Genomic DNA, 24,499 nt, shown 5'->3' on the forward strand with positions numbered 1-24,499 from the left:
ATTTCTTGATACACTGGAAAGTATTAGCGTACAATCCAACACCCTAATAATAGGCAATTTCAACTACCCCACCATTAACTGGGAAAACTACTCATGTACCAACTCTTTTGCTCAACGTTTTCTAGAATTCATAAATTCCAATGCCTTGGATCAGCTTATTCACACCCCCACCAGGGGCAGCAATATCCTAGACCTGGTCATTACCAACATGGGAAACCGGTGTTCCACACCAGAGGTCAATTCCTCGTTGGTCAGATCCGATCACAAGCTAATCAGCCTAGACATCCACATCCCACCCCCAGCTCCAATTAGGGAAACCATCATAAAAAACTTCTCAAAAGCCAACTTCACACTTCTTAAGACAAAAGTGGCAAACTTCATGACACCCATGCAGACGGACAATAGAGGTATGACTGCCGAATCCTACACAAATGCACTTTATAAGCACTTACACGAGTGTATGGATCATGCTATCCCTAATAGAACCAAGATGTTATCCTCTAAAAAAAGGAAGCCAATCTGGTGGACCTCTGCCATAAACAAACTCTACAACAAAAGAAAGAAACTGTTGCAAAAAAGAGTAAAATCCCATGACTGGAGGAACTCCCTGGTCAACCTCAGTATGAAGTTGAGATCCCTCATAAAATCTTCCAAAGCTAGTTACAAAAACAAAATTGCCACTGACTCTAAAGACAACCACAAAGCATTCTATAGCTATGTTAAGAATCTAAATGGGAACACTCAGATCTGCTCTGAGTTACAGCATAATGGCACTAAATATACAGAACCAACTGATATTGCCAACATCCTAGCAGATAGGTTCAGTGCTAACTTTACCCCCTTCTCACCCCCTAGAGAGCCCATCTCTATACCTGAAGAATGCAAAGTTCCTATAATCACGGCTGCACAGGTAAAAAACACACTCTCCAAAGCCAAGAACACAGCATCCATGGGACCTGACAATATCCCAGGCTGTGTTCTACATGAACTACAGAATGAACTGGCACCCTACCTAAGTACCATGTTCAATCATAGCCTCACCTCAGGCTTTGTACCCACTGAATGGTGCACCGCGACAGTTATCCCACTCCACAAAGGGGGAGCCATGACGGTCCCCGGGAACTACTGCCCCATAAGCCTGACGAGCCTGGTCTGCAAGGCCATGGAACGTATCATCATGGAACTCATAAACAAAGACATTGGTAATCTCCAAACTCTGGACCCTACACAGTTTGGATTTGTAAAAGGCAGATCATGTCTCCTAAACCTGATTGACTTCTTTGAAGCAGTCACCAAAGCCATAGATCAGGGTAAAATGGTTCACACAGCTTATCTATATCTCGCCAAGGCTTTCAACACCATCCCCCACTCTGGAATTATTGATAAGCTCACTAAACTAGGTATAAATCCCTATGTCACAAGATGGGTTGCCAACTGGCTCATGGACAGAACCCACACTGTGAAAGTAGCGGATTCCAAATCCGACATCAGACCAGTGACAAGTGGAGTACCACAGGGTTCAGTCCTGGGTCCTCTCCTGTTTGGTATCTACTTCTCTGAAATGCAGGCCAACACAGAAGGTCTTTGGCTAACAAAGTTTGCAGATGACTGCAAACTAGGAGCCATAATCGAAACTCCTAACAATGTGGACAAAGTACAAAAGGGCCTCAATGAGACAGATACCTGGTGGCAAAGCCATGGCCTGAAGCTCAATGCCAAAAAGTGCATTGTCATCCCCTTTGGTAAAAACTCTGTACCCATGAACTACCACATAGCTGGTAGTCTACTTAATGCCAAAAATGTGATAAGAGACCTTGGGACACAGGTGGACAGTAGTCTCTCCTTTGATAATCACATCGCCACAGTGGTCAGGAAATCCTTCTACATGGCTCATCTCATCAAAAAAGGATTCTTATCCAGAAAAAAAGAGGTCTTTGTTCCCCTGTACTCATCACTCATTAGACCCATTATAGAGTACAACGCCCCTTTTGGTATGCACCTCACAAGACATCTACAACAACTGGAAAGACCACAGAAATACCTCACAAAGAGGATTACTGGCCTCAAACATATGCCCTATGCAGACCGTCTCAAAAAACTAGAGCTTTACTCCATCGCATATCGCCTACTCAGGGGCGATCTCTGCCTAACATACAAAGCTATGTCAAACCCAGAGCTGTTGGACATGCTCCACATAACGAAATCCCAATCCCTCCGAGCTACACATTCTAGGGACCTTAACCTTGTCACCACAATAAACAGAACATGCTGGAGAGATAGATTCCTGTCCCAGAGACTTCCCAAACTCTGGAACAGACTACCTATCTATGTCAAACAGAGCTCCTCATTAGCACTCTTCAAGAAAAATCTTGATGATTGGATGGGAAATGGGAAATTCACTTCTGTGGCTCTGCTCGACAAGGGCACAGGAAAATAATTTTCTTGGGTGGCGAAAGCCAGGGTACATTTTTTGGCTAGGCTTGTATGGGCCCTAGGCCCGATAGCCTAGTACCTAACTATGAAATTATAAGAAACAATTTGTACTTCTGCTATAGTTCTGTAACTTATTCAGCTGCCTTTTCCTTGCAACTAATTTCTTAAGCGGCAAATTAAATGCCAGACTTGTCTTCTCAATAGCTGAATGTAATTAAAAGTCGCTGCATGTTTTTTTGTCTTTTATAACATTTGGTATCAAATATGAAATTATACCCATCTTCACATCTATCTTGTGATCCAGTGAAGGTAACTGCCCTGAGAGTGTATTAAATCCCAGTCTGCATGAGCAGTAATAACTTCCATTGATGTTGTGACATTAGGCATTGTTAGGACATGTATTATGGGTAATACATTCATCATCATCTGACATGATAATGAAAATGAAAGATAAGAAATATTCTGTAGATTATAGAGCTAACCTATTGGTCAAAGATCCTTTCCTTCCGTGATGGTCACATTGGAATGGGTCAGCAAAACATAAGCCACAGTCATGGACTTGGTTTGTAGTATTGAAAAAGATTTGCATACATGACAAGTTACTTTTGGTTCATTAACGTTTTATAATGCTGAAAAGCACTTTCTAAAATGCCTACCTTCACATGTCTCTTGCTGATCAGTGAAGTTAACTGCTCCTGAAACACTGTGAAATCCAGGTTTACACAGGCAGTAATAACTTCCAATGGTGTTTTGACATTTTGCATTGCTAGGGCATGTATTGCTGGGAATACATTCATCATTATCTGAAAAGATATAAAACAAAAATGAGAGGCATTGTGTAGAGTGCAGTTTTACATTACTGTTCAGAGATCCTTTCTTCTCATTATTATTTATGACATTTCCAGGTCTGGTTATAACTGTTTAACACATGAATGAAAATACTGATAAAAGCAGTTAACAGAAAGCAGACTGTTTTATGTGTTATGCTTCCAAATTCATATTTATCTCCATCTATAGAACATTTTACCTAACTGTAAACATGGGCTGGACCGTATACACGATCAGAAGTGTAGCACAGTTCATAAACCCAAGTCACCCTACAGCTACACAGCATACACAATGAACGTAACATCACTAGTACAAGTCTGAGAGTGCACAGGAAGTTTCCAGCTTCATTTTAGCTGCATTAACTGTCCTTTAAGGAACTACATGCTAAAACAATCATATTGTTCATGTTCTTTTTAGAATGGAGTATATTAAGATTGTTATTTAGCTATTTTCCTTTAGAGTTACCATATCTGAAGCTATCGATGTATCATGCATGATTCTCAGAATACATTAAGGGAAAAGTGCAGCAGCATACATACACATTTCATTATGATCCACAATGGAGTGTCTCCATGTTTAGCGATCAGCAGACATCTCCTTGTATACTTGGGCTGTATGGTGCATATAGGAGTATAGTGAGCAATAGTGCTATATCTACTCTACGTGCTAAGGGTATTGGCTATTGCTGTAACTGCAGACCACATTATCTGTTAAAGTGGTGTGGGAATCTACTGCTAAGATGTGTGCTATGCATATACATATATATGGATCGACTTCACATGACTGAATATATATGTATATATATATATATATATATATATATATATATATATATATATATATATATATATATATATACACATATATTTATCACTTGATCGCAAAAACGATTTGTTGAATAACTATTCGCCGACCCCAAATTGTCAAAACCTCTCCTTGTTAAAGGGTCGTATCATTGGTCTTTTTCATAGGGAAAAGCAATGGTTGGGAATGTTCTGGAATTTGCTCTTTTCCCCACTGGAAAACAATCTTGGAGTTAGTATATTTATTTAAGGAGGTATGGGGGTCATACCCTCACATTGGAGGAGGTGAGGGTGGTGAACCCCACACTTCAGTGGGTTTTACATTCTGAGATTAGTGATGGGCACCAGGTTGGGCATTTGTTTTTTTTCCATGTGAAAAGGTTAAATGAAGTAGACTTTTGACATAGATAGGTTTCAAATATTTAGGGTTGACAAATACTTATTCAACAAATAGTTTTTTTACTGAATTGATATATACCCAGATAGATATAAAATAAGAAGTCATAACAACGTAACGCAACTCTCCCTTGAAGGGATGTCAACTGATTTTAAGGTTTTGTGTTGGTTCTCGAGCAGCTTTACTATGTACCACTTCTTACATTATCAGCTTTGCTGTACACTGTTCAGGACCTACATGAGGGATGGTGGCACACAATGATAATGTAAGAAGTGGTACATAGTAAAGCTGCTCGAGAACCAACACAAAACCTTAAAATCTACCAAAACAGCAGAGGCCACCAAATCAGACACCCAAACAACTACCATCTCAGAACACAACACCTGCAACACATAGACCACACAGTCAGAGTGTCAAGCAGTCACAGCCCTTAAGGCCAAACACAATGCCAGACACACTAGTCATTGGTGACTCCATAGTCAGACACACTGCTCACCAGACTGAGTAAGGAAAAGGTCACAGTAAGCTGCCTGTCGGGCGCTAGAATCCGCCACATAACGCAAGCACTCAGGTCTCTCAACAGCAGGTACAAGTACGACTCAATCATTGTCCACACTGGTGTAAACGACCTGAGACGTACCTCCTTGGACTACATGAAAAGAGACATAGAGGAGCTCTCTGATTATGTAGCCCAAGCAGGTATGACCCTGACCTTGAGCAGTATCCTACCTTCACCAAGAATGATGCCACAATACAGAGATAAGATGATCAGCTTTAACAATTGGCTTAAACTCTGGTGTCATTCAAAGGGGATCTAATGTCTGTCTGCCTGGGATGACATGCTGGACAGGACACGCTGCTTCGCAAGGGATGGCTTGCACCTGTCACCCCTGGGATTCCGGATTTTGGCAAAGGCTCTTGCCACCCCCATAGTGCCTTTTTTAGGCAAGGCTCAAATTCTAAACCTACCACCCTAGAACACAACAAAGAAAAAAAACTAAGGGTAATGCTGCTCAATGCCAGAAGTCTTAACCTCAAGATGCACGCACTCGAGGCCCTTCTCAGTATGGAGAACATCGATGTCTGTGCTGTGACAGAAACCTGGTTCAAAGCTCCTGAGAGCACCCCAGCACTATCAGGTTTTACCTCATATCATGCGTTCCGGCCCCAAAATCCGGACAATACCAAGAAAGGTGGGGGAGTATCCATATTCATCAAGGACACCCACACCTCAAGATTGGTGGCAATGCACGATGCATCGGAAACCATCCAGGTGCAATTAACCATAGGCAAGACTGCTCTGCAATTTGTAGCATGTTACAGGCCACCCTCGCAAACTCAGGAACCTCACATGGCCTTCCTGAAAACACTGGAGGGGATAAATGTATCTCCGAACACCATCATACTAGGTGACTTCAACTACCCTAATATAGACTGGGAACACTACTCAAGCCCAAACACTCTAGCCCAAAAGTTCCTGGAATTCATAAACTCAAATGCCATGGAACAACTAGTCACCATCCCCACAAGAGGAGAAAACATACTTGATCTCATCATCACGAACATGGGAGCACAATGTTCAACACCGGAAGTATACCCCTCACTGGTGAGATCAGATCACAAACTAATCTCGCTGGAGGTCCTTATCCGCCCCACCGAAATAAAAAGACCACAGTAAAGAATTTCTCGAAAGCCAACTTCACACTGCTTAAGACTAGTGTGGTCTCCTTTAAGGCCCCTGAGCCGGCGGTAAATATTACTGAAACCGCTGAATCACTTACAAATGCCTTCTACCAGCACCTGCAGGGCTGCATGGATCAGGCAATCCCAAGCAAAACAAAGACTCTTTGTACCAAAGGCAAGCATCCAGTCTGGTGGACCCCAGCCATAAACAAACTCTACAACAAAAGGAGAAAGCTACTACAAGATAGAGCAAAATCCTTAAAAGGAAAGACACCGCTGATCACTATAAGTAAAAAGCTAAGAGCTCTCATAAAATCATCCAAAGCAAATTTTGAGAGAAAAATAGCTAAGGACTCTAAAGACAACCATAAGGCATTCTTTAGCTATGTCAGAAACCTAGGAGGAAACTCCCAGATATGCTCAGAATTAGTCCAAAATGATGTGAAGATTACTGATCCTACAGACATTGCCAACATACTGGCTGACAGGTTCAGTGCAAACTTCTCCCCCCCCAAAAGGAGAGATATCTATACCAAATGATTGTAGCCCCCCAAATATCTCTAACGCTCAGGTGAGAACTGCTCTCTCCAAGGCAAAGAACACAGCATCCATGGGACCTGATGGTGTCCCCGGCTGTGTGCTCCACGAACTCAACGAGGAATTAAACCCACAGTTAGGACAGCTGTTTAATCTTAGTCTCACCTCCGGATACGTAACCAGGGAGTGGTGCACAGCGACTGTTGTCCCACTTCACAAAGGCGGTGCCTCCACCGACCCTGGAAATTACCATCCCATTAGCTTGACAAGCCTTATCTGCAAAGCCATGGAGAGGATCATCATGGATCTCATAAATAAAGACATAAGGAATTTGCAGACTTTGGATCCAACCCAGTTTGGCTTTGTCAAAGGCAGATCATGCCTTTTAAACTTGGTTGACATTTTCGAAACAGTCACCAAGGCCATTGACGAGGGAAAGGCAGTCCATACAGCCTACCTAGACCTGGCGAAGGCTTTTGATACAATACCCAACTCGGGTATCATTGAAAAACTCATCAACTTAAATGTAAACCCATACATTACAAGATGGGTTGCAAACTGGCTGAGTGATAGAACCCACAGGGTCAGAGTTGCTGGCGCCATGTCAGACTCAAAGCCTGTCACAAGTGGTGTCCCACAGGGCTCAGTCCTGGGCCCACTCTTGTTTGGCATCTACTTTTCTGAAGTGCAAGCAAACACAGGAGGGTTATGGCTGACAAAGTTTGCAGATGACTGCAAACTAGGTGCCATAGTCGAAAACACATCTGACACAGATATCCTTCAGAAGGGTCTCGCAGAAACGGATAACTGGTGCCAGAGCCATGGCCTAAAGTTAAATGCCAAGAAATGCATAGTCAAACCCTTCGGAGAAAAACAAGGTTACCCCTAGCTACCATATAGGTGGCAATCCACTGATCACAGAAGAAGTTATCAGGGACCTGGGGACCCAGGTTGACAGTAGCCTTTCATTCGACACTCATATTGCTAAAGTAGTTAGGAAGACCTTCTACATTGCCCACCTTATCATGAAGGGATTCACATCTAGATCAAGGGAGGTCATAGTCTCCCTATACTCATCACTCATCAGACCAATGATTGAGTACAATGCCCCATTCAGAATGTATCTGACCCGACACTTGCAGCAGCTGGAGAGGCCACAAAAGTTCCTCACCAAAAGGATAAAGAGTCTCAAAAATCTGTCTTATGCTGCCCGACTGAAAGAACTCCAGCTATATTCAGTAGCTTACTGCTTGCTCAGAGGTGACCTGTGCCTGACATACAAGGCCATGTCAAACCCAGATTTGATGAACATGCTTCATCTCAAAAAATCTAGATCACTCAGAGCCACAAGGGTGGGAGACTTAAACCTAGACACGGTTATTAATAGGACGTGCTGGAGGGATAGATTCATCACCCAAAGACTCCCTATGCTGTGGAACAAAATCCCAGTATATGTGAGGCAGAGCACCTCGCTGGCCTTGTTCAAGAGGAATCTTGACCAATGGATGGGAGATCGCAGATACACCCCAGGGGTTACCTCAGTGTCACTGCTCAACAGAGGCACAGCAAAATAATGGGCATAGTTTCTCCAAACTAAAGGGGTGGCGTAAGCCACAAAACTATGGGCTAGGCTTGTAAATGCCCTCGGGCAGATAGCCTAGTATGAACCTATGAACCTATGAACCTATGAATCAGATTTCCTTGCTGATGTGACATAGCACTGTGAGACTCACAATGTTTTCGATCTTTTTGCCATGACAACAGATCAGGTCTCTTCTGTATATAATGGAACTTAGGAAATCTACCAATGTGTCGGATCTCTAATCTGCAACTTTTCTAATGTCACTATGTCAGTTAATCATTCAAATAAATTATACTATTGTGTTGCTTCAAACCCCATGGTACTTGTAGCTCCTTTTCTGCACATGCTTATTCTAGTTAGTGAGTCACGTTTGTGAATTAGGAAAGATAGTGAGGACGCTGATTTGCACCTGCTGTCTACATGAATTTGTCCTGGTATTCAGGTAAGAGTGCACCTGTGAAGTGATGAAATGGGTGGGTTTGTGAGTTTCAGCGCTTGGTATGTGGGTTTTTTGTGTGCCATCACAACTTATTGCACATGTTGTTTATAAATAAGAGCCAATCTTCATAAAATGAAGCATTAATTATGAGCACATCATAGTGAGGTAAAACGATAAAGGGAAACTCAGATACAATGATATTATTTCATTGAAGCTTTTTTCACAAAGGGAAAACTCCATCCTGGCCACATGACTCACATATTCTCATAACTTCAAACTCATTAACTGTGTACTGCATCTCCCTTTTATCAGAGAAAAAAGAAACATACAGTTTCAAATCCATGTAAAATATACACACATCATAGTTCGTACAGTGAATTTTTTGTAAAAGTAACTGTTGCTTTTGTGTATGACACATGAAAAAAGAGTGTTTGTGGGTTCTGTTCAACCAGCTTTATATTCTACAAACATATAATTATAAAGAATTACTAATTAACTTATATGCATACCAACGAGAAGGATCATGTATGTTCTCTCTAAGGCTGCTTTTCCGAAATGGCACTATAATATGTAAGTGTCAGGAGATTTGTATGTGTGCACATACAACCTTGCATGCTTCTTACAGACAAAGCATGCACACCCTTATGCTATGATCTACATTAACATTACTCTAAACTAATGAATTATGAACTATACCATAACAGATCACACTGAAATAGCATTTACCTGCATTTAGAGACTACAAACCACTTCACCAAACAAACAAGCAAAAAATTGTTAAAACGAACCAGGAACAATGAGAGAAGTTATTCTGTATGTTGAAACATCCAAGTATTTATTATACTGATTAAAACATTTTAATCAGTATAATAAATACTTGGATGTTTCAACATACAGAAGAACTTCTCTCATTGTTCCTGGTTCGTTTTAACAGTTATTTACCTGCATTTATTTATTTATTTATTTGTTTATAATTATCATTTATCCTGTCAGTATCTGAGTGGTGTATAGATGTTTCTGCAATACTGGCATAGAAGATACACTGCTGACTTCACAGTACTTTCAGTAGATGCACCTGGCATTGAAGGTATGACTTCAGTAAGTGAGTTGTTGATAAATCCTGTAGTTGAACCCCTATAAATAAAAGGTACAATTTCAATGTATGATTTCTTGACAGATCCTGTAGTTGACGCTGTGTAAGTTGAAGGAATAACTCAGTAATTGAGCTGTTGGCAAGAATCTGTAGTTGTAGCCATAAAAATAGAAGGTATTACTTTAGTAAGTGAGTTGCTGGCTGATCATGTAGGTGAAGCTGTATAAAAAGAAGGTATAACTTTACTAAGTGAGCTGTTGACAGATATTTTAGTTGATGCTGTGATTGCTGAATGTATAGCTTCATTGAGGTGTGTTCACAGAGCCTGCATTTGAAGGTTCAAGCTGCATAAGCAGAAGATGGAACTTCAGTAAGTGAAATGGTGTAACTGGTGATAGTGGCAGGACTTTCCACCCATCAGTAAGAACACTGGCAATAGGTTATGATCAGTGTTGATGTAATACCAAGACTCCATTCATAAAATGGGGAGGACAGTTGATGTTGATGACTCCTGTGGTGTAGGCTGTACAAGTAGAAGCTACAACTATAGGGAGCAACTTCCATTTGATCCTGTAGTGGTAGGTGTATCTACATATCTCACATCAACTGTAGACATCTTTATGGACACATCTGTCACAGTGTCTTACAGCATTTATTGTACTTACTTTACTGATACTCTCTGGCAAACAATCTTGAGTAAGAATCTTCAAGTCAGTATGTTTAAAATTTCTCTTGTCAAGCTGCATATCATCTCCCTGTAGTACATATTACCTTGAGTTTGATGAATGTTCACCATAGTTGTTTTAATCTATGACTTCTGATGAAAATTCTGATGATCTGATGCCTTTATGAATCCTTTTAATTCGATTAGAAGAAAAGAAACAATTTGTACTTCTGCCATAGTTCTGTAACTTATTCAGCTGCCTTTTCCTTACAACTAATTTCTTAAGGGGCATATGAAATGCCAGACTTGTCTTCTCAATAGCTGAATGTAATTAAAAGTTACTGCATGTTTTTTTGTCATTTATAACACTTGGAATCAAATATGAAATTATACCCATCTTCACATCTAGCTTGTGATCCAGTGAAGTTAACTGCCCCTGAGAGTGTATTAAATCCCAGTCTGCATGTGCAGTAATAACTTCCATTGATGTTGTGACATTAGGCATTGTTAGGACATGTATTATGGGTAATACATTCATCATCATCTGACATGATAATGAAAACGAAAGATAAGAAATATTCTGTAGATTATAGAGCTAACCTATTGGTCAAAGATCCTTTCCTTCCGTGATGGTCACATTGGAATGGGTCAGCAAAACATAAGCCACAGTCATGGACTTGGTTTGTAGTATTGAAAATGATTTGCATACATGACAAGTTACTTTTGGTTCATTAATGTTTTATAATGCTGAAAAGCACTTTCTAAAATGCCTACCTTCACATCTCTCTTGTTGATCAGTGAAGTTAACTGCTCCTGAAACACTGTGAAATCCAGGTTTACACACGCAGTAATAACTTCCAATGGTGTTTTGACATTTTGCATTGCTAGGGCATGTATTGCTGGGAATACATTCATCATTATCTGAAATGATATAAAACAAAAATGAGAGGCATTGTGTAGAGTGCAGTGTTACATTACTGTTCAGAGATCCTTTCTTCTCATTATTATTTATGACATTTCCAGGTCTGGTTATAACTGTTTAACACATGAATTAAAATACTGATAAAAAGCAGTTAACAGAAAGCATACTGTTTTATGTGTTATGCTTCTGAATTCATATTTATCTCCATCTATAGAATGTATTATCTAAGTGTAAACATGGGCTGGACCATATACAGGATCAGAAGTGTAGCACAGTTCAAAAACTCAAGTCACCCTACAGCTACACAACATACACAATGAACTTAGCATCAATAGTACAGGTCTGTGAGTGCACAGGAAGTTTCCAACTTCATTTTAGCTCCTTTAAGGAAGTACATGCTAAAACAATCATATTGTTCATGTTCTTTTTAGAATGGAGTATATTAAGATTGTTATTTAGCTATTTTCCTTTAGAGTTACCATATCTGAAGCTATCGATGTATCATGCATGATTCTCAGAATACATTAAGGGAAAAGTGCAGCAGCATACATACACATTTCATTATGATCCACAATGGAGTGTCTCCATGTTTAGCGATCAGCAGACATCTCCTTGTATACTTGGGCTGTATGGTGCATATAGGAGTATAGTGAGCAATAGTGCTATATCTACTCTACGTGCTAAGGGTATTGGCTATTGCTGTAACTGCAGACCACATTATCTGTTAAAGTGGTGTGGGAATCTACTGCTAAGATGTGTACTATGCATATACATATATATGGATCTACTTCACATGACTGAATATATATATATATATATATATATATATATATATATATATATATATATATATGTGTGTGTGTGTGTGTATATACCTATATTTATCACTTGATCGCAAAAACAATTTGTTGAATAACTATTCGCCAACCCCAAATTGTCAAAACCTCTCCTTGTTAAAGGGCCGTATCATTGTTCTTTTTCATAGGGAAAAGCAAAGGTTGGAAATGTTCTGGAATTTGCCCTGTTCCCCACTGCAAAGCAATCTTTGAGTTTGTATATTTATTTAAGGAGGTATGGGGGTTCATACCCTCACATTGGGGGAGGTGAGGGTGTTGAACCCCACACTTCAGTGGGTTTTCCATTTTGAGATTAGTGATGGGCACTAGGTTGGACATTTGTTTCTTTTCCCTTTGAAAAAGTTAAATGAAGCAGCCTTTTGATGTAGGTAGGTTTCAGATATTTAGGGTTGAGAAATTCTTATTCAACAAATAGTTTTTTTTACTAATTTGATATAGACCCAGATAGATATAAAATAAGAAGTCATAAAAACATAACTCAACTATCCCCTGAAGGGATGTGAACTGATTTTAAGGTTTTGTGTTGGTTCTGGAGCAGCTTCACTATGTACCACTTCTTACATTATCAGCTTTGCTGTACACTCTTCAGAACCTACATGAGGGATGGTGACACACAATCAGATTTCCTTACTGATCTGTCATAGCACTGTGAGATACACAATGTTTTCGATCTTTTTGCCATGACAACAGATCGGGTCTCTTTTGTATATAATGCAAATAAGGAAATCTACCAATGTGTCGGATCTCTGAACTGCAACTTTTCTAATGTCACTATGTCAGATAATCATTCTAATAAGTTATAATACTGTGTTGCTTAAAACTACATGATACTGGCTGTTTCTTTTCTGCACATGTACATTCTAGTTAGTGAGTCACGTTTGTGAATTAGGAATGATAGTGAGGACCCTGATTTGCACCTGCTGTCTACTTGAATTTGTCCTGGTACTCAGGTAAGACTGCACCTGTGAAGTGAAGAAATGGGCGGGTTTGTGAATTTCAGAATTTGGTATGTGGGTTTTTGGTGTGCCATTACAATTTATTGCCCATGTTATTTATAAATAAAAGTCAGTCTTCAAAAAATGAAACATTAATTATGAGCACGTCAGACTGAGCTAAAATGATAAAGGGAAACTAAGAACCAATGATATTATTTCATTGAAGCTTTTTTCACAAAGGAAAAACTCCATCCTGGCCACATGACTCACATATTCCTGTAACTTTAAACTCATTAATTGTGTACTGCATCTCCCTTTTATTAGAGAAAAAAGAAACATGCAGTTTCAAAGTCATGTAAAATATACACACATCATAGTTCATACATTGACTATTTTGTAAAAGTAAATGTTGCTTGTGTGAAAGAGACATGAAAAAAAGTCTTTGTGGGTTCTGTTCAACCATCTTTATATTCTACAAACATATAATTATAAAGAATTACTAAGTAACATATACATAACAACAAGTAGGATTGTGTATGTTCTCTCTCTGGCTGCTTCTCCAAAATGTTATTATAATATGCAAGTGTCAGGAGATTTGCATGTGAGCACATACAACCTTGCATGCTTCTTACAGACAAAGCATGCACACCCTTATGCTATGATCTCCATTAACATTACTCTAAACTAATGAATTATGAACTATACCATAACAGATCACACTGAAATAGCATTTACCTGCATATATTTATTTATTTGTTTATAATTATCATTTATCCTGTCAGTATCTGAGTGGTGTATTGATGTTTCTGCAATACTGGCATAGAAGATACACTGCTGACTTCACAGTACTTTCAGTAGATGCCCCTGGCATTGAAGGTATGACTTCAGTAAGTGAGTTGTTGATAAATCCTGTAGTTGAACCCCTATAAATAAAAGGTACAATTTCAATGTATGATTTCTTGACAGATCCTGTAGTTGACACTGTGTAAGTTGAAGGAACAACTCAGTTATTGAGTTGTTGGCAAGAACCTGTAGTTGTAGCCGTAAAAATAGAAGGTACTGCATTAGTAAGTGAGTTGCTGGCTGTTCATGTAGGTGAAGCTGTATAAAAAGAAGGTATAACTTAACTGAGGTGTTGACAGATATTATAGTTGATGCTGTGATTGCTGAATTTACAGCTTCACTGTGGTCTGTTGACAGAGCCTGTATTTGAAGCTTCAAGCTGCATAAGCAGAAGATGGAACTTCAATAAGTGAAATGGTGAAACTGGTGATAGCGGCAGGACTTTCCACCTAAAATTTAACACTGGCAATAGGTTATGGTCAGTGTTGATGTAATACCAAGACTCCTTTCATAAAATGGGGAAAAAGGGTGTTGATGCTGATGACTCCTGTAGTGTAGGCTGTACAAGTAGAAGGTACAACTACAGGGAGTAAGTTGCATTTGATTGTGTAGTGGAAGGTGTATCTACAGATCCCACATCAACTGTAGACATCTTTATGGACACATCTGTCACAGTGTCTTACAGCATTTATTGCACTTACTTTACTGACACTCTCTAGCAAACAATCTTGAGTAAGAATGTTCAAGTCAGTATGTTTAAAATTTCTCTTGTCAAGCTGCATATCATCTCCCTGTAGTACATATTACGTTGAGTTTGATGAATGTTTAAAACAATTGTTTTAATCTATGACTTCTGATGAAAATCCTGATGATCTGATGCCTTTATGAATGCTTTTAATTCCATTAGAAGAAAAGAAACAATTTGTACTTCTGCCATAGTTCTGTAACTTATTCAGCTGCCTATTCCTTGCAACTAATTTCTTAAGCGGCATAAGAAATGCCAGACTTGTCTTCTTAATAGCTGAATGTAATTAAAAGTTGCTGCATGTTTTTTTGTCTTTTATAACACTTGGAATCAAATATGAAATTATACCCATCTTCACATCTATCTTGTGATCCAGTGAAGGTAACTGCCCCTGAGAGTGTCTTAAATCCCAGTCTGCATAAGCAGTAATAACTTCCATTGATGTTGTGACATTAGGCATTGTTAGGACATGTATTATGGGTAATACATTCATCATCATCTGACATGATAATGAAAACGAAAGATAAGAAATATTCTGTAGATTATAGAGCTAACCTATTGGTCAAAGATCCTTTCCTTCCGTGATGGTCACATTGGAATGGGTCAGCAAAACATAAGCCACAGTCATGGACTTGGTTTGTAGTATTGAAAAAGATTTGCATACATGACAAGTTACTTTTGGTTCATTAACGTTTTATAATGCTGAAAAGCACTTTCTAAAATGCCTACCTTCACATGTCTCTTGTTGATCAGTAAAGTTAACTGCTCCTGAAACACTGTGAAATCCAGGTTTACACAGGCAGTAATAACTTCCAATGGTGTTTTGACATTTTGCATTGCTAGGGCATGTATTGCTGGGAATACATTCATCATTATCTGAAATGATATAAAACAAAAATGAGAGGCATTGTGTAGAGTGCAGTGTTACATTACTGTTCAGAGATCCTTTCTTCTCATTATTATTTATGACATTTCCAGGTCTGGTTATAACTGTTTAACACATGAATGAAAATACTGATAAAAGCAGTTAACAGAAAGCAGACTGTTTTATGTGTTATGCTTCCAAATTCATATTTATCTCCATCTATAGAACATTTTACCTAACTGTAAACATGGGCTGGACCGTATATAGGATCAGAAGTGTAGCACAGTTCATAAACCCAAGTCAAACTACAGTTACACAGCATACACAATGAACTTAGCATCAATAGTACAAGTCTGAGAGTGCACAGGAAGTTTCCAGCTTCATTTTAGCTGCATTAACTGTCCTTTAAGGAACTACATGCTAAAACAATCATATTGTTCATGTTCTTTTTAGAATGGAGTATATTAAGATTGTTATTTAGCTATTTTCCTTTAGAGTTACCATATCTGAAGCTATCGATGTATCATGCATGATTCTCAGAATACATTAAGGGAAAAGTGCAGCAGCATACATACACATTTCATTATGATCCACAATGGAGTGTCTCCATGTTTAGCGATCAGCAGACATCTCCTTGTATACTTGGGCTGTATGGTGCATATAGGAGTATAGTGAGCAATAGTGCTATATCTACTCTACGTGCTAAGGGAATTGGCTATTGCTGTAACTGCAGACCACATTATCTGTTAAAGTGGTGTGGGAATTTACTGTTAAGACGTGTACTATGTGTATACATATATATGGGTCTACTTCACATGACTGAATATATATGTATATATATATATATATATATATATATATATATATATATATATATATATATATATATAATATGTATACATATATTTATCACTTGATCGAAAAAACGATTTGTTGAATAAATATTCGCCTACCCCAAATTGTCAAAACCTCTCCTTGTTAAAGGGCTGTATCACTGATCTTTTTCATAGGGAAAAGCAATGGTTGGAAATGTTCTGGAATTTGCTCTTTTCCCCACTGCAAAGCAATCTTGGAGTTTGTATATTTATTTAAGGAAGTATGGGGTCCATACCCTCACATTGGGGGAGGAGAGGGTGGTGAACCCCACACTTCAGTGGGTTTTACATTCTGAGATTAGTGATGGGCACTAGGTTGGACATCTGTTTTTTTTTCCCTGTGAAAAGGTTAAATGAAGTAGCCTTTTGATGTAGATAGGTTTCAAAGATTTAGGGTTGACAAATACTTATTCAACAAATAGTTTTTTTTTTACTGAATTGATATATACCCAGATATATATAAAATAAGAAGTCATAACAACGTAACGCAACTCTCCCTTGAAGGGATGTCAACTGATTTTAAGGTTTTGTGTTGGTTCTGGAGCAGATTTACTATGTACCACTTCTTACATTATCAGCTTTGCTGTACACTGTTCAGAACCTACATGAGGGATGGTGGCACACAATCAGATTTCCTTGCTGATCTGACATAGCACTGTGAGACTCACAATTTTTTCGATCTTTTTGCCATGACAACAGATCAGGTCTCTTCTGTATATAATGCAAATTAGGAAATCTACCAATGTGTGGGATCTCTAATCTGCAATTTTTCTAATGTCACTATGTCAGTTAATCATTCAAGTAAGTTATACTATTGTGTTGCTTCAAACCACATGATACTGGTAGCTCCTTTTCTGCACATGCTTATTCTAGTTAGTGAGTCACGTTTGTGAATTAGGAAAGATAGTGAGGACGCTGATTTGCACCTGCTGTCTACATGAATTTGTCCTGGTACTCAGGTAAGAGTGCACCTGTGAAGTGATGAAATGGGTGGGTTTGTGAGTTTCAGCGTTTGGTATGTGGACTTTTTGTGTGCCATCACAACTTATTGCACATGTTGTTTATAAATAAGAGCCAATCTTCATAAAATGAAGCATTAATTATGAGCACATCATACTGAGGTAAAACGATAAAGGGAAACTCAGATACAATGATATTATTTCATTGAAGCTTTTTTCACAAAGGGAAAACTCCATCCTGGCCACATGACTCACATATTCTCGTAACTTCAAACTCATTAACTGTGTACTGCATCTCCCTTTTATCAGAGAAAAAAGAAACATACAGTTTCAAAGCCATGTAAAATATACACAAATCATAGATCGTACACTGACTTTTTTGTAAAAGTAACTGTTGCTTTTGTGTATGAGACATGAAAAAAGAGTCTTTGTGGGTTCTGTTCAACCAGCTTTATATTCTACAAACATATAATTATAAAGAATTACTAATAAACTTATATGCATACCAACGAGTAGGATCATGTATGTTCTCTCTATGGCTGCTTCTCCAAAATGGCACTAGAATATGCAAGTGTCAGGAGATTTGTATGTGTGCACATACAGCCTCACATGCTTCTTACAGACAAAGCATGCACACCCTTATGCTATGATCTACATTAACATTACTCTAAACTAATGAATTATGAACTATACCATAATAGATCACACTGAAATAGCATTTACCTGCATTTAGAGACTACGAACCACTTCACCAAACAAACAAGCAAAAAACTGTTAAAACGAACCAGGAACAATGAGAGAAGTTCTTCTGTATGTTGAAACATCCAAGTATTTATTATACTGATTAAAACGTTTTAATCAGTATAATAAATACTTGGATGTTTCAACATACAGAAGAACTTCTCTCATTGTTCCTGGTTCATTTTAACAGTTATTTACCTGCATTTATTTATTTATTTATTTGTTTATAATTATCATTTATCCTGTCAGTATCTGAGTGGTGTATTGATGTTTCTGCAATACTGGCATAAAAGATACACTGCTGACTTCACAGTACTTTCAGTAGATGCCCCTGGCATTGAAGGTATGACTTCAGTAAGTGAATTCTTGATAAATCCTGTAGTTGAACCCCTATAAATAAAAGGTACAATTTCAATGTATGATTTCTTGACAGATCCTGTAGTTGACGCTGTGTAAGTTGAAGGAATAACTCAGTAATTGAGCTGTTGGCAAGAACCTGTAGTTGTAGCCATAAAAATAGAAGGTATTACTTTAGTAAGTGAGTTGCTGGCTGATCATGTAGGTGAAGCTGTATAAAAAGAAGGCATAACTTTACTAAGTGAGTTGTTGACAGATATTTTAGTTGATGCTGTGATTGCTGAATGTACAGCTTCATTGAGGTGTGTTGACAGAGTCTGTATTTGAAGGTTCAAGCTGCATGAGCAGAAGATGGAACTTCAGTAAGTGAAATGGTGTAACTGGTGATAGTGGCAGGACTTTCCACCCATCAGTAAGAACACTGGCAATAGGTTATGATCAGTGTTGATGTAATACGAAGGCTCCATTCATAAAATGGGGAGAAGGACTGTTGATGCTGATGACTCCTGTGGTGTAGGCTGTACAAGTAGAAGCTACAACTATAGGGAGCAACTTCCATTTGATCCGGTAGTGGTAGGTGTATCTACATATCTCACATCAACTGTAGACATCTTTATGGACAAATCTGTCACAGTGTCTTACAGCATTTATTGTACTTACTTTACTGACACTCTCTAGCAAACAATCTTGAGTAAGAATCTTCAAGTCAGTATGTTTAAAATTTCTCTTGTCAAGCTGCATATCATCTCCCTGTAGTACATATTACTTTGAGTTTGATGAATGTTCACCATAGTTGTTTTAATCTATGACTTCTGATGAAAATCCTGATGATCTGATGCCTTTATGAATCCTTTTAATTTGATTAGAAGAAAAGAAACAATTTGTACTTCTGCCATAGTTCTGTAACTTATTCAGCTGCCTTTTCCTTACAACTAATTTCTTGAGGGGCATATGAAATGCCATACTTGTCTTCTCAATAGCTGAATGTAATTAAAAGTTACTGCATGTTTTTTTGTCATTTATAACACTTGGAATCAAATATGAAATTATACCCATCTTCACATCTAGCTTGTGATCCAGTGAAGGTAACTGCCCCTGAAAGTGTATTAAATCCCAGTCTGCATGTGCAGTAATAACTTCCATTGATGTTGTGACATTAGGCATTGTTAGGACATGTATTATGGGTAATACATTCATCATCATCTGACATGATAATGAAAACGAAAGATAAGAAATATTCTGTAGATTATAGAGCTAACCTATTGGTCAAAGATCCTTTCCTTCCATGATGGTCACATTGGAATGGGTCAGCAAAACATAAGCCACAGTCATGAACTTGGTTTGTAGTATTGAAAAAGATTTGAATACATAACACGTTACTTTTGGTTCATTAACGTTTTATAATGCTGAAAAGCACTTTCTAAAATGCCTACCTTTACATGTCTCTTGTTGACATAGTAAAACTTCACTGCCAATCATGTGGGGACAGTGATCCGCTGTGGCGACCCCTAACCAGGAAAAGCCAAAAGAAGAAAAAGAGTCTTATCCCAATAGGCAGTGCTTAAATGGCAGCAGATAGTATGAATCTGTAGTAGGTCTGGAATACTGTCATCAGAGCTTCTTAGAGTCATACTGTTTAGATCTTAGTGTCACACAAGCTGCCTCTTGTAATAATGGCTTACTAAATCATTAATATTATATGTAATATTACATGAGGTCAGTGGAGTTAACTGCAGAACAGAAATTATTCAGATCTTTGACTGAAAATGTGTCTGCTCTCTCATTTCCCCTCATCTTTAACTTTGGGACCCTATTAGGGATGTTGGAATATAGTAAATATGTAAACTATGCATTATTTTTGAAATCTCTCATCTGATAAGTCATACATTTGTTCTATTCTTTTTTAATTTCTCCAAATATTTTGGGTTTCTAATACCATGATGTGAATAGACTCCATTCCTAAGTCAAAGTACGATTAAAGTTCATGAAATTAATATTGTTTCACTTTTTGATGTCAGCCAGAAGTGCTCTTTGCAGCACCCACAATGTGCCCAGTAATGACTCCTTCTGCAATTCGTATGGAGTTACATGTATCGGTTGTTGTTGTTTGTCTTTTTGGCTTTTCCCAGTTAGACATCACCACAGCAGAACTCCGGTCCACTGATGATTGGCAGTAAATTTTTTATGGTGCTGAGTTGCCAGCCCGATGCCCAACCTTCAGCCAAGGGACGCCCATTCACGCATGTCTTTCGGAGGCCACTCGACCACGGAGAGGACATGCAGACTCCACATAGAAGGCACTCCAGCCCTGAATCGAACAGGAGAACCTCTTGCTGTGAGGAAACAGTGCTACTGCTGTACCACTGCATATCTAAATATGATTGTAGATCCTTTTTTATAAGATCCGTTGCTCCTACTACTATTGGAACTATCTGGATATCCTTCTTCCACATTGCTCTTGTTTCTGCTTGCAAATTCTGATATTTTATGACTTTGTGTCATTCTGTATGCAGGACATTATAGTCACTGAGTGTGGTGATTTCAATGATCAATGCTACTTTTGTCTTCTTTTCCTGGGCCACTATATCTGGTTTTCTAGCATCTGTCTTTTGAACTGCTGGTAATGGATGATCCCATGTGATGTAGACTTAATCATTTTCTACGATGCTTTGTGGCTCATATTCTCAGTGATTTTCAGCCACTTCAATACCATAATGTTTGCACAATCCCAGTGCAACAGTCACACCACATTATTATGCCTTTCAGCATACAGTCCTTCTGCCAGTAGCATGTTGCATCCAGCAATGATGTGTGCAACTGTTTCCAATTCTGTTTTACAAAACCTACATTTGTCTGTTTCTCCCACATGTTCAATGGACTTGTTAAACCAACCTGTATGTAGCCCACTATCTTGGGCTGCCAATGTTAACCTTTCATTTCTTGGTTTAAATTTGCCTCTCCTTAACCATTCCTGATCAAGATTAGGTTCTTCCAGATGTTTTCTATACTTGCAACTATATTTAAACATTTTCCACATTTTTGCCTTCTCATCTGGTCCTTTACCTTATAGTTTTTCTTTTATTTTTGGCACATTCAGTTGCTGCCTGATTTTATCTACTTGTGGTTTTATTCCCATTCCTACTTGATACCGAGATGCTTCTGCCTAAGCAGGGAAGTCATTTTAGATTTATTCTCCTCATGTTTCAAAATGTTCATTACATTTTGGTCTTGTGAGGTTAGTAGATATGTGTGGAGTCCCACAATTGCAGATCTATACATGTAATCAATTTCACAGAGGCCCATTCCTCATTCAGAATTGGGAATATATAAGCTTGGTATGTACTGATTTTTATAAATCATTTGGTGAGCATGAAGCATCCTTCTTGTATTCCTATCAAATCTATCCATCATGTTTTGGAGCCAGTCACTCACTCCAAAACTGTAAGTTAGGACAGGATGAACAAATTGGTTTATAGCTTGAATTTTGTTCCTAGATGTCAACACTGTTTTCAGGATTAATTTAAGTCTTCTAAAGGAGTCCTTACTAAGTTTTATTCATATTTGTTCATGTTTTTTTTTGATCCATCATCAATTCCCAAATATTTATACACTCCCTCTTGCTCAAGTTCTTTTATATCACATTCTTGTTCAAACTGATGTTTTCTTGGTGCTGCAGTTTTCTTGCTTTAAAGGCTGCTTTTGCATATCTTTCAAGACCAAATGACATTCTTATATCATCTGAAAAAGTTTTGAAAACTTGCAGTTGTGTTTTATTTACTCATCTGATGAGTTATAAAGTTTTAAAACCGACAAAGAGAAGATGAGAACTCTTTGCACTTTGTTGTTTTCTAGTAGCCAAATTATAGCCATATTGTTTTCTTTATGTATAGCTCTATGAATAATAAGTTGTTCAAACCTTGCATGCTGTTCTTATTCTATTAAATATATAATATGGTTGTGTACCTCATATTTGGCCCATGGCAGCATTTCCTTACCATTTGTACTAAGCAACTACTACAATTTCACCACTGACTAATTGGTCATAAATAATCTTCATATATTCACAAAGGAAGGCTTCACATGCTGGTGATGCACACCATAGCTGGATGCCTGTAATACGTTTCAGTCATAATGCTTCTTGGTTACATCTAGTATGTTTTAACCTTAACAGCCCAGCAAACACTAGTTATCAAGACTTGTTTGACACCAGGTCAAGGAAGCCACCTCAGAAACAGGTGGCCATGGTTTTAAGAGATGTGATGATATTACTGGTCCAACGTTACTGTTCAGCTTGCACTACTGCTTTGTATAAATGAGATACCATGTATTCAATGTCTACTTCTTTGAAGTCAAGGTCAATATCAAGGACCTCTGGTTAATGACATTTGTATATGATTGTTAACTAGCAAAAGTCATACAATCCTCCAATTGACACAAATACCCTCCAGAAAAAACTTGTATCATTTGGAAGGCAGCTACTCCTGGAAACTGCCACATTGATAATCACCTTTAAGACTATATCCAGTGGTCTGGGATTTGGGAACACATGTAGACAGCAACCTAGCCTTTAACCATCATCTGTCTACAGTAGTAATGAAATAATTTTATATTGTGAAACTAAAAACCAAGAGTAATGCATCTAGGTCCAAAGATGTTATTGTTACACTCTACATGGCATTTTTAAGACTAGTTATTGAGTACAACACTCCCTTTGGTGTGACCAGGTATATACAACAACTGGAACATCCATAGAGATTCCTTACAAAAATAATTTATGCCCTAAACAAATTTTGTTATGCAGACTGACTCAAAGCCGTATCCCTATACTTGGTCTCCTAGAGATTGCTGAGAGTCAGTCTATACCTGGCCTAGAAAGCATCCTCTGATCCTGCTCTGATTACCCAGTTGCACATCCACAAAACAAACAGCATCATAATGATCTGAGCTGGGGATTTCAGTGTTATCTGCAACATAAACACTACATGGAGATAGAGCCAAATCCAGCATCAGGCAACCTAGGCAGTTACCTAGGCCCCACTGGCATTGAAGGAAGGTCACTGGGGGCTGCCACAATATTTAATTTTTAATTAAAAACAAAAGTTATGACCTTCTTTACCGTTTTGTAAGGGATGCAATCTCTGTGCGTGCATCCTATTTTAACACACACAAAAAAAAAAATACAGAGAAAGCAACAAGCAAGACTTAAACACACATTAAGTTAGAACTTTCTACTTTCCATCCAAGCTTCACTTCTGCGATTGGACCAGAGAGCCATTACTGCTTTGTCTTCATCACACAGAACATACACGTTGAACCTGCCATGGACACTGGACACTGGCTGGGAGACAAGGTGTGTAGGTGTGCATGTGTGTGTGTTTGTGTGTGTGGGGTGTAATACCCAAAGGGATGGCAGGTTAGTTAATTAGCTTGGTCCATCTCAAACTCTGCACCTTGGCTACAGGAGAAGACAGCCTTAATTCTTTGCACCAAGTACCAGACTGCTCACTTAGTCCTTATAGTTAATTGAAATGTGCTGAGTTTGTCTTTTATTGCTTCATACATTTCGTTTCAATTTTAATGGAAAAAAAATCTTTGAAATTGCAGATGTGCATTTTCAATTAATGTGAGTTTCAGTGTTCAAGCAATGTGAGTTTCAAGGGAAGAGAAGTTTACTGTTATTTATGCTAAGTTTTTTAATGTGCAACTGTTTTGTTAAGCAAATGGCCATCAGTGTTTTTATACAGAATTTCAATCAGTGTTAGCTGCACAACAGGTAGCATAGCTTTCCCACATCATATAGATGGATTGCTAATATTGCAGTGCACTTTAGGGGGGGGGGGCAGTTGAACTTCTCAATGTGTCATCTTTTGGATGAAATGTTAAACTGAAGCATCATCTAGCAGGTGCTGTGAGATTTTTTTACATCTACCTGAGATATCAA

At 38.3% G+C, this 24,499-nt stretch overlaps 1 protein-coding gene across 1 annotated transcript in view; it reads right to left on the bottom strand.

The window, feature by feature from the left end:
• Window positions 1-24,499, bottom strand: part of LOC122810733 (latent-transforming growth factor beta-binding protein 2-like) — a 497,165-nt gene that overhangs the window by 26,402 nt on the left and 446,264 nt on the right. Inside the window, exons 7-9 of the mRNA XM_044082296.1 lie at window positions 15,491-15,637; window positions 11,234-11,380; window positions 3,090-3,236 (exon numbers count right to left, since the gene is read on the bottom strand). Coding sequence (XP_043938231.1) covers window positions 3,090-3,236; window positions 11,234-11,380; window positions 15,491-15,637 — 441 coding nt within the window. The remainder of the gene's footprint in view (window positions 1-3,089; window positions 3,237-11,233; window positions 11,381-15,490; window positions 15,638-24,499) is intronic.

The sequence above is a fragment of the Protopterus annectens genome, chromosome 9.part0 (assembly GCF_019279795.1).
Source record: "Protopterus annectens isolate FY-2018-M chromosome 9.part0, PAN1.0, whole genome shotgun sequence".
In the NCBI taxonomy this organism is placed as follows: Eukaryota; Metazoa; Chordata; order Ceratodontiformes; family Protopteridae; genus Protopterus; species Protopterus annectens.